The sequence below is a fragment of the Cygnus atratus genome, chromosome 11 (assembly GCF_013377495.2).
Source record: "Cygnus atratus isolate AKBS03 ecotype Queensland, Australia chromosome 11, CAtr_DNAZoo_HiC_assembly, whole genome shotgun sequence".
NCBI lineage: Eukaryota > Metazoa > Chordata > Aves > Anseriformes > Anatidae > Cygnus > Cygnus atratus.
In genome coordinates this window covers 2,339,416-2,351,760 of record NC_066372.1, presented here as the reverse complement: position 1 = coordinate 2,351,760, position 12,345 = coordinate 2,339,416, and the positions used below count along the sequence as shown (strand labels likewise).

Below are 12,345 nucleotides of genomic sequence, written 5' to 3'. Positions count from 1 at the left end.
TGACTGTCACCAGTGGGAGGATCTGACAGGAGACTGAATCATGCTCTGTGTAGTCATGCTCATCTTCACATATGCATACATACACACACACACTAGTTGTTGCTCAGTCAAATTCCTCTTTTTATAATTCTGGATTGCCACATTTGCAATTATATTGCATCCGCCAGAGAGCTCTGAGGTCTGTAATTGCCAAACACGTATGCAGGAGTCACACAGAGACAGAAGTGACACTCATGTACTTGTGAGTGTAATATCAAAGCACTGCATGTGATACTCCTGCTGGCCTACGTATTCAGGGGTATGGCTGAACAGAGAGGTGTTTACTGGACAGTTTATTCCCTGAAGCACCTGCCCAGTATAAAGCTGTACATCTGATAAATGAGGGAGGGAAATAGGCATGGTTTATGTAAGGCAAATAGCGTAGAATAGAGTTGTAATGAATTCGTACATGCTTTGCAGTGTCAGTGGCTGATCATCTGTCTGTGAGAGGAAGGTGGCTGTGCTTATCCTAAGCATATACAGGGATCCTGGCACACCTGAATGGATGGTGTTCTCAAGTGCCTGTCCTAGCATTAGCAATCAGCATTTGCCCGCGGGTTCTGCCGGAGCTGGCTCGGGGAGCGGAAAGTACTGATGGCCACGGGGAGGTTTGCTGTCAGCAGAGCAGGTTCCTGACGTGCTTTGCCGTGCAGTCCCACAGGCCTCGAAACGAAGGATGGAGCCTGCCCATCCCTTATGGGGAAACTTGAATTTCTGGTGGATTAACGCAGTTGTGTAACCGCAGCACGGCTGGCTTCATTGTCTTCCTACCCAGCATGGTTATCGGTGTGAAGTGAGCGTGAACCAGCTACAGAGTGTGGCAGTTAATGGTGCCAGGGCGGAGGACGCGACCAAGGCCTCCCCTCCTTCACAGCTCCTCTGGCAGGGCTGAGCGAGCTGGGGGCGGGCAGGGCGGCCCGGGGCCCAGCGGGTGGGGCACTTCGCACCTCTGTGTGTGTACGTGTATGTACGTGTATATATAGACACGTGTGCCTGCAGCGGCGGGCACGCTCCTGTGTGGAAATACACAGAGCCGGGGCGCAGCCACACGGCTCCTGGAGGGACACCGGGCAACGGCCGGCGGCAGCGGCGGAAGGGAGCGTCCGCGGGGCCGGTGAGTGCGGGGCCGCCCCGGCCGCCAGGCCTGCCGCCACCCGGGGCGGGCAGCGCGCCCACGGGCAGGCCGCGGCCGGCACCGCGTTGCCACGGCAACCGAGCTCGGCGGCGGCGGGCGGAAGTGAGGGCAGCGGATTGGCTGCCGCAATGCACGTGAGGCGGGCGGCGGGCTCGGCCCGGCCCGGCCCGGGGCTCGGCGGGGCCCCGCGGGAGGGCGGCGCCGCCCCTGCGCTCCCCCTGCGGGCTGCGGGGCCTGGCGGGGCCCGGCGGGGCCCGGCGGGCGGGATGCGCGTGCCGGGATGTGCGTGCCCCGCGCCGCGGCGGCGGCGGGGAGGAGGAGGCGGAGGAGGAGGAGGAGGAGGAGGAGGGCGGTAGCCCGGCGGTCCGCCCGCCCGCCCGTCAGTCAGGCAGGCGGCGGCGGCGAGGAGGCGGAGGCAGGGCCGGGGCCGCGGCTGAGGCGCAGGCGGGGGCGGGTGGCGGCGGCGGGGCCGGGGATGGAGGCGCCGCGCAGCGCCCCGCCGCCAGCCGCCGGCCGCTGAGGGGCCGGGAGCGGGGCCGGGGCCTCGGAGCGGCCGGAGGGGGGCAGCGCCCGGCCGGCAGCGCCCGCGGCGCCGTGACTCAGAGGCGCGGCCGGCCGGGGGTGAGCCGGGGCTTGTTGTCGTGGGGCTCGGCCCCGGCAGGTTATAAATAGAGCCGCCCCGCCGCCGTGTCACGGGAGGACACCCTGGCGAGGCGCGGGGAGGCGGGCTCGGTTCGGCTCGGCTCTGCCCGCAGCGATGCGAGCCGGGGGGCCCGGCTGCTAGCCGTGCCGTCTCGGCAGCCCCGGCGGCGCGCCCGGCCGCGTTTGGGTGTTTTTATCCCCAAAATATCGCTGGCTCGAGGCAGTCAGCGGGTCTTCGCCAGGACAGCGAGCAAATCGTTCAAGCTCGTCTCCGAGCTCTGGAGAAGCAGAGAAGATGAAGCCCGAAAGAGGTAAACGAGTTACTGAGATTTAATTTCGTGCGTTTATCCGTGAAGTAGCGCGCCGTGCTGTTCTTGTGTTATTGCTCAATTTCCTCATCCCCTCCCGTGTCGTCCGGGGGGATGGGAGAGAACACAGCCGCTCGGGTTCAACTCGGGAAATGCTGATGGGAGCGTGGTACTGCGAAGGTAGGTTCTGAAGATAATTAACAGCACTGTCCTGCTCGTCCTTCGTTTTTTACCCTGCCTTCATTGGATGAAAACGAGACAAAACACCGTAGCAAACCCCTTTCTCTCTGGCAGTGGTGCAGTTTGTATGTCAATTATAGCCAGCCAGGTAGCACAGAACTGTAGTGCTGGAGCAAGAGTCGGTCAAAGGCAAATCGGGCATCTATAGGCAGTGTCAGCACCTGGACAAAAACGTCAGTGTCGCTGCAAAACACCCTGAAAATAATTTACATCTTATATCTGGTGTGTTTGTTTTTCAATCCAACAATGGTTTTTGTTCCGGTTATGAAGGAGATGCATCAGAAAAAGCGTGCTAAAATACTCTTTTTTTCATGGTCATTTGGTTGCTGTTATTGTCTTGCTTACTGACATCTGCTTTTGCAGAAAAATAAAGTCGCTTGTCTACGTATATGTTTATAATACTTCAGCTCTTTTGCAGTGTAGCAACAGCTGCTGATGCCCCTAGAGTTGGAAATATGTCATGACTTCTATTTTGAACCACATGAGCAGTGATTATTGATTCCTGTTAGTTAAAGCAAGATTATTTAAAAAAGGCAAATCTTATTATTTGGGCATATTGTGTAATTGTGAGCATTAATTAAAATAAATCCTTGCTTAGATATTTGGGTTTCTTAAAGTTTTGATGATTCTATTGTTTACCTGGTTGCTTTCAGTTTTAAAAACACATTAATTTTGTGTTATAATCACTCTGGTGTTTTGAGAAACACTTTAATATAGCTTAGATAGCCATCTGTTAAACGCTAACACTTACATGACATACCCATCTTAATTAGGTTTGTTAATGACACGTTTGCTAACAGACACACTGCACAATTGACCGCTCTTAGGTGGATTTTATGGATGTATATGCTGTAACAATTATGTGCTGTGACAATAGCATGTACGTAGTACAGGGTTAATTTGTAAATGTATGCATAAATTAATGTGATTTAAATACTGGGGGGTTGAAATGGGCTTTCTTCTTTGCTGTTCCTGTTTCTTAATTGCTTAAAACTTCACGATTGACTGCATCAAAGCAGGTTGTTTTTAGAATCTCTTTAGGTTTTAATATTAGAAACTGAAGTTTGAAAACTACCTATTGTCAAGATGGAGGAAAACTTCAACATCAGATAAAAACCAAGTCAATACTTGCAGCTTTAAAATATTCTGCTGTAGCAATCTAAAACCTCCGTATGACCTTTGTCTATTCTATTCGTTGATCTTTAGGCAGAAAATATTAGAACAATGAAAACATCTCTAGCTGCTGTATAAGTGATCAGATGCCTCTTTAAACTAATCTCATGTGGAGGGAACCAAAATTATTAAGAAAGCAAGTTGCTAGTTTTTGCTCCCCCTCCCCCAGAAGCTAGTGGTTAATTAATTGAGAGTCCTATCCATTATAAAACCTCTATGGCAAAGAGTGTGAAATGTATCAGAAGTAATGTCTTAATTCTTTTAAGATAACTAACAAAAATGTGAAAGTAAATCATTGATCCTGGCAAACATTGGCAAGTATCTCCAGCCCTTTTAGTAAATGCCTCCAGCTTAACTGTGTGCTAATATAATAGAGTAATACCATGCACAAAGGGGGTTGTGAAAGTGCTGCCTAAATGCCACATGCGGCCCGCAAAGGCACGAATCATGCAAATGTTTACGTGTGCTGCTTTCTGCATAGCAGCTGCACCCCAGGATACAAGCAGTCAAGTGTGCAGTCACCTGCTTCCAGTCGCGGGGAATTAATAGCGGAGGGCAGAGGGGAGGCAGACCACTCAGCTCGCCAGTCTTTGCTTTCCTGCAGGCCTTCAAGCCCCGAGAGGACTGCAGATCCACAGAGCATGGGGAACAGAAACAGACCTGAAAAGACTTGAAATTGATTTTTTTTTTCCATTTGCACAATTATATCAGAATTCGCTTGCAGCCGAGGTGCATGGCTCTTGTAATTAGAATTACACTTAAAACTATACTTAAGATTGTAATGCCCAGATGTGTTGGGAGATGCTATTGTTTAGCCTTACTATACCAGTAAGATTCTGGTTGTCACCAGCAGAGAATGGGTGGTACAGGGGAGGGAAGGGGAAACCTAATTTTGCAACCGCATCTCTAACGGGGCAGAAATGTTGTAGAATATTTCAGCTTAAGGAGGTGAGAGGTGTGAGGGAAAAAATAAGGAAAAAGGGAAATTTTTGTTAAGCAAAGAAATCTGGCCCAAAGGTAAACTTACTACCTCTCTTTATAATAAGGAAAGTTTGAAAATTACAGATAAAAACGTGCAATATTTGAGAGCAGTGTGGAGGAAGTGGGGTGTTGTAAGGCAAACCCGTGGAGCAGTTTCGTGAGTCAGGAAGAGATGTGGTCGTGTTCTTACTTGCGCCTTCAAAGCTGATTTCTTCCTTCGCCATGCACGTGCAGGGCATGTCCCGTGACCATCCGTCAGGTGGGGTGTCGGTGTGCAGGGGCAGTGGCTGCTCTGGGCACGTCCATGTAAATCCCTCTATTCTGGGTCTGGGCGATGCAGTAAGCAAGCTACTGCTGGCTGCTTGGCTCTGCCTTTCCTATGGTGGCATTCCTAAAGGGAAGTGTCGAAGCATCTTAAAATACGGCAGTCGCGTTGCTTGAGCTGAGGCTTCACCAGTGCCAGTGAAAAGAAGGAACTTTCTCTTTCTTCCAGTGCTTTTGGAGTAAGGTTCCATTTTGGGTTTTGTCTTTCTGCAGTAAGAACGTGTCAGCTTACCTCGCTTTGATTCGTGATACCATCACAATTTAGTTGTGCCGTACAGCTGCCTGGTCAGCTGCTTCGTGTCGCGTGTTTGGAGCTCTGTTTCCTTTCTCAAGTACAAAGCTTCGCTGTTGCTTCTATTGAACTTGACTCTAATGACTTCAGATCGCTTCACCAGCTTATTGAGTTTGGAAGACAGAACTAGAATTCACAGCAGAGTGCTCACAGACTCTTCCCGTTGAGCTTTGTTCATAAACTGTATAAACACACTGTTTCACCATCGGAGTTAATGAAAACATTGCACAATGTCAGGGCGATAGCATACTGCCAAACTCGGATGGCTTGTTTTGTACCCTTGGAGTACACTTGGTGCACAACTGGAAAAAATCTTGTGGTTTAGATGAATCGACAGTGTAGTGATATTTTTACTGTGGGAATGTTACACGACATCAAAAGTCTTACTATGGTCTAAATGGCTCCGAGTTGCTGCTCCTTCCTTCCCCCCACCGCCCCCAGCCCTGCATGAATGATCAGTTAAAGGAGGAAGACAGGCTTGTTTGTCTTTGAATTCATTATGGCTAGTTTTTATCACCTTATTCTAGTCTTTTCTTACTTTTTATTACCTTGCTTTATTTCTTCCTCTGATACGTTTTGTCTGTGTAGAGACTATTCCGTTCTCACTTACAAATCAAGCAAAAAGCGGTTGTTTTACATTCTGAAGCATCAGTTCCCTCCTTGAGACTATCCTAATTTAAGGAAATGGCTTTCTGCCTACAAGAGAGGAACAAGTCTGAAGATTGCCTCTTCTCCTCTCCTTCCTTCTTTGCAAGTCAAACTCAGATATATGCCTCTGGGTCTGTTTGCAGTAACTGGGTTAAGAGACTTTCTTGCACCTCGTTGGGTGCACGGAAAGAGCTAACTCTTCGGTTAAGCAGCATGCTGGTTGCTGCCTCATTTTGGAAACACCTGAAGGAGTTCTGGGCGTATCTGCAAGGAAAGCTGGAGGGGAAACTGATGAAGCTGAAAAGTTGATTTGAATGCTCTTCTTCAAATTCTTATGAGGAAGAATGGGGTGGGCGTGTGTTCTTGAAGGAAGCGAGCGAGGGGTTGTGGAGTTACTTTAAGTTAGGAGGTCAGGTAAGGTCCTCGTTTTAAAAGAAAAAACAAAAAACTTAGTTTTATAGCCTGTATTAACTCTTCCATGGAAAAATTTGTGAAAAACTTGTTTGCAAAGATGTGTTGTGGACTATGTGGATCCAGAAGTGAAAATACCTCTTGAAAAGGGATGAGTGGTATTTTAGTGTTCCGTATTGCACTGCGATACAGACACTTTAATTTTATAATAATATCTTCTCAGGGAAACATCACAAAGCACTTAACTTTTTTTGGTGGTAGAAGGATGCAGACAGTAAACAAAGTAATAAACTGGAGATGAGGTACTTCCTGCTCAGCCAAGCTGTCACCCCAAAAGTGTTTCAGCAATGTTTCTGGCTTGGCTGCCACAGGTAAGTGCAGGTTGTGTGATAATGAGCTGGAGGTGACGCCGCTTCCTGGCCTAGGAGGAAGCATTTCTGGCAAAAATACCCTGCTGTGCTCCAGCACCTCTCGAACACAAAAAGGTGCGTGAAGAGAGGGGGCTAGCAGCCAAGGGCAGGAAAGGGTGGGTATGTGCCTGCTTTTCCTATGTAGATTACTTTCAAATAAAAACAGCTTATTCTTTAAAAGAGACTAAAACTATTTAGGATAAAACAAATAAACCATGCTGGCAGGTGGTCAGGATATTACACTCAGATTCCCTTTGTACGGCATGAAGCCATCTACACCTAATCTTTGGGGGGAGCAGATTTGTCCTGATAGCACATAATGTGCAGGCACAGTGATAGAGGATGAGTGAACAGGAATGTAAGCCTTTTTTTTTTTCCCCTTTTAGTTGAGGGTAGAGTCTAGATTATTTTCAATATTACTCTGTCCTTGCCCCCAGGAAATAGGAATATATGCTCTTCTATTAAATTTCCGCTTAAAAAAAAATAGGGGAATTCTTAGCTTTTAGGTGCTCATCTTTTTTCTTCCAAAAATAAATCTAGTGGTACTCATTTGCAGAATCAGAAAACCTTAAGATTTGATTTAAAATACCTGTTTATGTTAAGGTTTTTCTCCCTGTTGTGCAGTGTGTGCCTAGATATCAATAGTGAGGCAAGTCCTCGTTGTAGGACCAGCTCTTGTGTTGGAAGAGAGCTGTTATCGGTGTTCAGTAGTCGTTGTTCTTTGTCTGACCCTCAGGGAAAACAAACCATACTAGTAAAAAGCTATTTTGGTGGTGGTGGTTGGCTGGTTTTGTCCCTACTAGCCACTTTCGGAGGGGCTCCTGCTGATGAAACTGACACTGAGAAGCATTTACAGGGGTATTTTGGGTCTTGTGGCTATGCCAAGGTTTGGGCTATATAACTGACCTTTCTGACTGTATTCTTCACTCGCTGCAGTGCGAAACTTTGGCTTGCCAGATGAGATGCTTGGGCTGAAACATATTAGATGGGATTTTAGTTGTGAAGGGCAGTGTTGAAACTATTATTGGATCCGAGGTCTGCCAGCTTCTAAATGTTTTTAAAAATAAGCTAACATTTATAAATACAAATTCTCATGAGAGATGTGAGTGTGTTGCCAAATGAAATTCTGCTTATTAAAATTAGAAATCTTATGTGAAAACATTAACTGAAGGGAACAAACCAGCTATATAACATCTGTTGAAAGAACTTGCTCTACTTCACTCTTTACAGAACGTTTTTTTTGTTATTTTGACAAACTTCTAATAGCAACTGTTAAATGGTGGTGGAATAGCCATAGGGTTTGTTCTGTCAGCAACAAGTTTAAGATACCAGTCCAACAATTACCAGCTGTTCTTTTAGTCAATAAGGTCTTGTAGTTTATCTGTTAACGACAGCTTTAATAAATTCTCCATCCTGATGTGATACTTACAAACTGGTTTTTAGATTTTAAAGGTGTTTCACTTCATTGTCTTTGAAGGTGGCAGTTAATTGTTCAGTCTTTGCAGGTCATTTGTATTTAATGTTTAGGCAGAAGCTTGTTCTTAAGTTTAAAATGCATTAGGAGTGTGTGTACAATTGCACGGTCACCTTTGTACCACTGAGCACAAAGCTTCATGTATTAATAGGCAATTCAGCATGTCTATATGCCTAGGTGAATGCAAATACAGTTGGACTTTGGAAGACTTTGTGTTCATTCCATAGTCCTTTTTCTGCTCGTCCTTTTCAGGGTGGGATGGATATGGCTGTAAGTGCACAGCCTAGGCTGCGTACAGTTGATCTGCAAGTGTAACTCTGTGCCAAGATCAGAAGAGCAATTTTTAATTGTTTTTAAAGGCTGTTCATAAGCATATAATTAAGTTGTACAGTAGCCTTGATAATTCTCAAGCTGTTTTTTTAACGTTGCAGTGTTACTGTGACCAAATCAAAGTGTTTTTACTTAGCTCACTTGTATTCAGATGTCACTCCACGTAACAAAGAAGAACTAGTTCTTTTCACTGATGATTGCTACTTTACCTTTTAATGTCAGCTTTTGGACCAAAACTGTTTAAAGTTGGTATCTGGAATGGGATTACTAGGTTTTGTTGACTCAAAAGATGTAATGGGATAGTACATTGTCAGGGATAACTTGCAGGGAGGGTAGAGCTGTGTCAGAATCAGTGGAGGCAAATGAGCGCACGAAGAATGTAGCACTCCACATACATGCACTAAAAATGAAACTTCCGTGTCTCTTCTGAATGCAAGAATCATTATTATAAATAGAAGTGAACAAAGTAGTCATACTGAGAAGTCTTCTGGACATCTTTCTTTCTTTAAAGATCAATAAGGGGAGTTCTTCAGCTTCCCACAGTTTATTTTGACTTGACCATTTTTTGTTTTGCTAGGACATCCACTCTCTCTATCCAAGCAGGTAGTACCCAGTCGCCTCTTTGTGATTGATGCATTTCTCTAAAAGACTTCCCAAACCTATTAAGTATGACTTTGTTCCTTGCAGGGTGGGATGGATATAACTGTAAGTGCACAGTCACAGATTTCTTTCGGAGGTATAATAAAAATGTATTCTGAAGTAGAGAGAACTTTCCGAAATAAGGCCTCTCTGGTTGCATGTGTGCCATGTCCTCAGTTTTACGTTGTGCATCCTGTGAAGTTGGTGACTTTTTCCATTGGGATTTCTGGGAATCAGGTGGGTAAGTAGGTCCATTGTAGATTGTGAAATTCCTTAGTGAGACACAGGTGACTGCTTGTACTAGTTTAACCTATTACAGGTGCTGTGCATGCAGGGATTCCTTTTGCCCACTGATGAGTCTTCAAGATTTCTAGGGCATGTTTCACAGTTCCCTATGCTGCAATAAATTAAGCTCCTTTCTCAGGGTGCTGTGCAAGTACCATCTTGTCATCAGGTACAGCAAGGGGAGGGAAGGGGAGAAAGGACTTCAATGAAGAATTGAAGATGGTGAGTGTTAGCTTATACCCACAGCATGGTCAGTACCACCGGGGGAGGTGGTGGTGTGGTGTGCCAGTGTGGGGACTTCTTCTGAGGGTCAGGGGAAAGAGGAGGAGAGGTGCAAGAAGAGCTGCCATGGTCAGCATGCTCTTCTTCAGAGTATGGAAGCCCTTCTCCCCAACCAGGTATTGCTCTTGGTTCCCTGCCATGGCACTAGCCCAAGTGCAACCATGATTAAAATTTGCACTTTCAAGCAGGCCAGCAAGTTTGGTAGAAAGCTTTTTCTGCAGATTTGGAGGGGCAGAGGGTGGTTAAGAAAAACACTTGAGTAAATGTTTGTGGTGACTAGTCACTGAGGACATAACTTCTGCATTAGCATAGTGATTTTTTGATACGTTGGGTTGATGCCTCCTGTTTGCCCTTGTTAATCACAGCTTTTAGTTCGGCTTTTAATTCTTATCAAGTAGCTTGACTTGGGGGAAAGAGAGAACTGATGGATCAGGAAGAGAAGAGCTTTAATAAATATTCCAGCGATGTGGAGTAGAGGGAGAGTTTCCTACTGGTAGGAACTGACTAGGGCAAAGTTGTCAGGACCAGCATGAACTGGGAGTGCATGGTTAGGTCAAAGGGATCAGTATCGACTCTTATACTGCTCAAAAGTAAATCTTTTCTGTAAATTTTTTTAAAGACTCTTTAAAGACTCTTTATAAGAATTTTCTATGCCAAGCTTCCCACTTCAGATGCCTTTTAATGAAGCATGGCTTTGTTTTGCTTTGAGGGGGAAACTCAGCTTCGTCCTTGTGAATGGTAGGCCATTCAAATGGGCAGAGACACTTTGTTTGCCATGAAGAGGCTGTGAGAAACAAAGTATCTGGAGAACTAGGAGTGGGGAAAAGGGCTGGATACTGACAGTTACCAAAACTACACTACTAGCAGTACTCCTTGTCAGGTGTTCAGGCCGGTAGCTGCTCACACCACACTAATGCAAGGAAGGTATGGAAGACCCGTTTTAGTCATGTTCATGCTGATAAAAAGTGAATGAGTGAAAACAAGTAGCCAGTTTATGAAGCGGAAACAGGAGGAATAGTTGATAATACTAGAAAAGTTCTCCAGTGGAGATCCATTTTTAAAAGAGCATGCGAAGGGTAGGTCCGTTTTCGTGTGAGGGGCTGGAAGGCTGAGGAATGTGAAGGGAAAAAAGTTGAATGCATTCAGAGTAAAACTGCTAGAATACACACCTGCCTCATCTTACATGGAGTGAAGTTCATTAAAATTGGCTATTTTTGTACTGCCTTTGGTCCTTTCCTACACATAGTCACACTGATTTTACAAGAGTTTCTGTGAGAAAATATTCTGGATCAATTAGAAAAGGTTAAGTGGTGATGCTTGAAACGCATCTTACGTTCTTTCATCCCATCCCAGAATATATAATGGCCTTCAGATTTCTGTTTTGGGTGTGTTTTTTATAAACTAGCTCTATTCATCCTCAGTTAAGCTTCCAGTATGAAATTTTGAGCAGCTTTATGCTATGCATTGATACTTTTTCCTTTTAAAATTATGGTGAAACTGTTAGCATATTCTTTCAGCTTCTCTAGATGCTCTGTAGACAATATGTAACCTTTCTCACCCACGAAATTTGACTTTAAACATCAGAAAAAGGGAGAACATACATAAATTAAAATTGTGGATGGAGCATCTTGTCAGCCCCTTAGCATGTGTGGCAAGCATCCAGAACTGACCTCTGCTTTGTTGTGAGAAATAGAACATCTTGGGGGGGAAGGAGGAGAAATGGGGCCCTCTGCTTAATGTTACCTCCTCAACAACAGCTTTATGCCAGTGAATTTCGCTGTTTCCCTCAAGGAGAGGAACTGTGGACAGACACTGGATGAAAAAGCTGGGGAGTGATGATGGTGGTGAACTGGAGAGTGGCAGAGGGAGAAGAGGAAGGCAGAAGAGCTGGCTGAGAGGCCTTACCCAAGGGTTGCATGTGGCTGTAAAGAGGGGGCTATCACCCAGCTGCTAATAAAGCAAACTGAAAAAGCTGTGCACTTCCAGAATTACATGAACGAAGCAGAAACTTGTGGTGGCTTTTACCAGCTGCTGGCAGTGTGGAGCAGTGGAGGGGAGGTCGGCGTGGGGTGTGTGAGGTGGCGCCTGCTGTGCCTCATGCTGCACTGGGGAAGGTCCCGGGGGCCTCAGGGCTCCTGCAGGCTGCCTCCTCTCTGGCTCTTGCTTTAAAAGATACTTTTTTGTGTTCTGCAGATGAATAATTTAATCCCAAACGATTGTTTAAAACAAAGGACATGTTGTTAGAAGTGTGCTTTTGTTTTTAGCTTGTGCTGTCTCTGCAACTGGGCTGAGTAAACACAAGGTGCCCTGAAGTCACTTGTGCTCGGCTGCTCGGGGTCATGTGTTCACGTCGCTCTTCCTGAGGACGGCGGGGCTGGAGGCCCAGCTGGGCTGTTTTTCTCAAATGCCTTGTTAATGGACATCCTGTGTTTTGGCACGGCCCTCTGAAGGTTGAGGATCGGTGTCTTTCCTAACGTAGGGCTAGTGCCAATTATGTCTGCTGGTAAGTGCCTCTTAATTGATACGTAGTTGAGTTGATGCAGAGATGAACCGCACTTGGCTGGGGTTTTCTGCTTTGGGAAATGTGTAGGGCTGCTTATTCCTGAAGCCTGTGTTGGAATCAAATTCTTGTCAAGGCCCCATCGTTTTCAGTTTCATAGGTGCTGTCCTGTTTGTGGCAGAAGGGGTGTTAACATACAGTCCCTTTGTCTTGCTTATTACTAGTCACTTTG

General features: G+C 46.1%; 1 protein-coding gene across 2 annotated transcripts in view; it reads left to right on the top strand.

Annotated features, from left to right (window-relative positions):
* Positions 1–1,556: 1,556 nt before the first annotated feature.
* Positions 1,557–12,345, top strand: part of ATOSA (atos homolog A) — a 46,892-nt gene continuing 36,103 nt past the window's right edge. Inside the window, exon 1 of one of the 2 annotated variants that reach the window (XM_035553901.2) lies at positions 1,557–2,127. In XM_035553901.2, coding sequence (XP_035409794.1) covers positions 2,112–2,127 — 16 coding nt within the window. In that variant the 5' untranslated portion in view covers positions 1,557–2,111. The remainder of the gene's footprint in view (positions 2,128–12,345) is intronic. The other variant, XM_035553903.2, reaches the window with a different exon arrangement.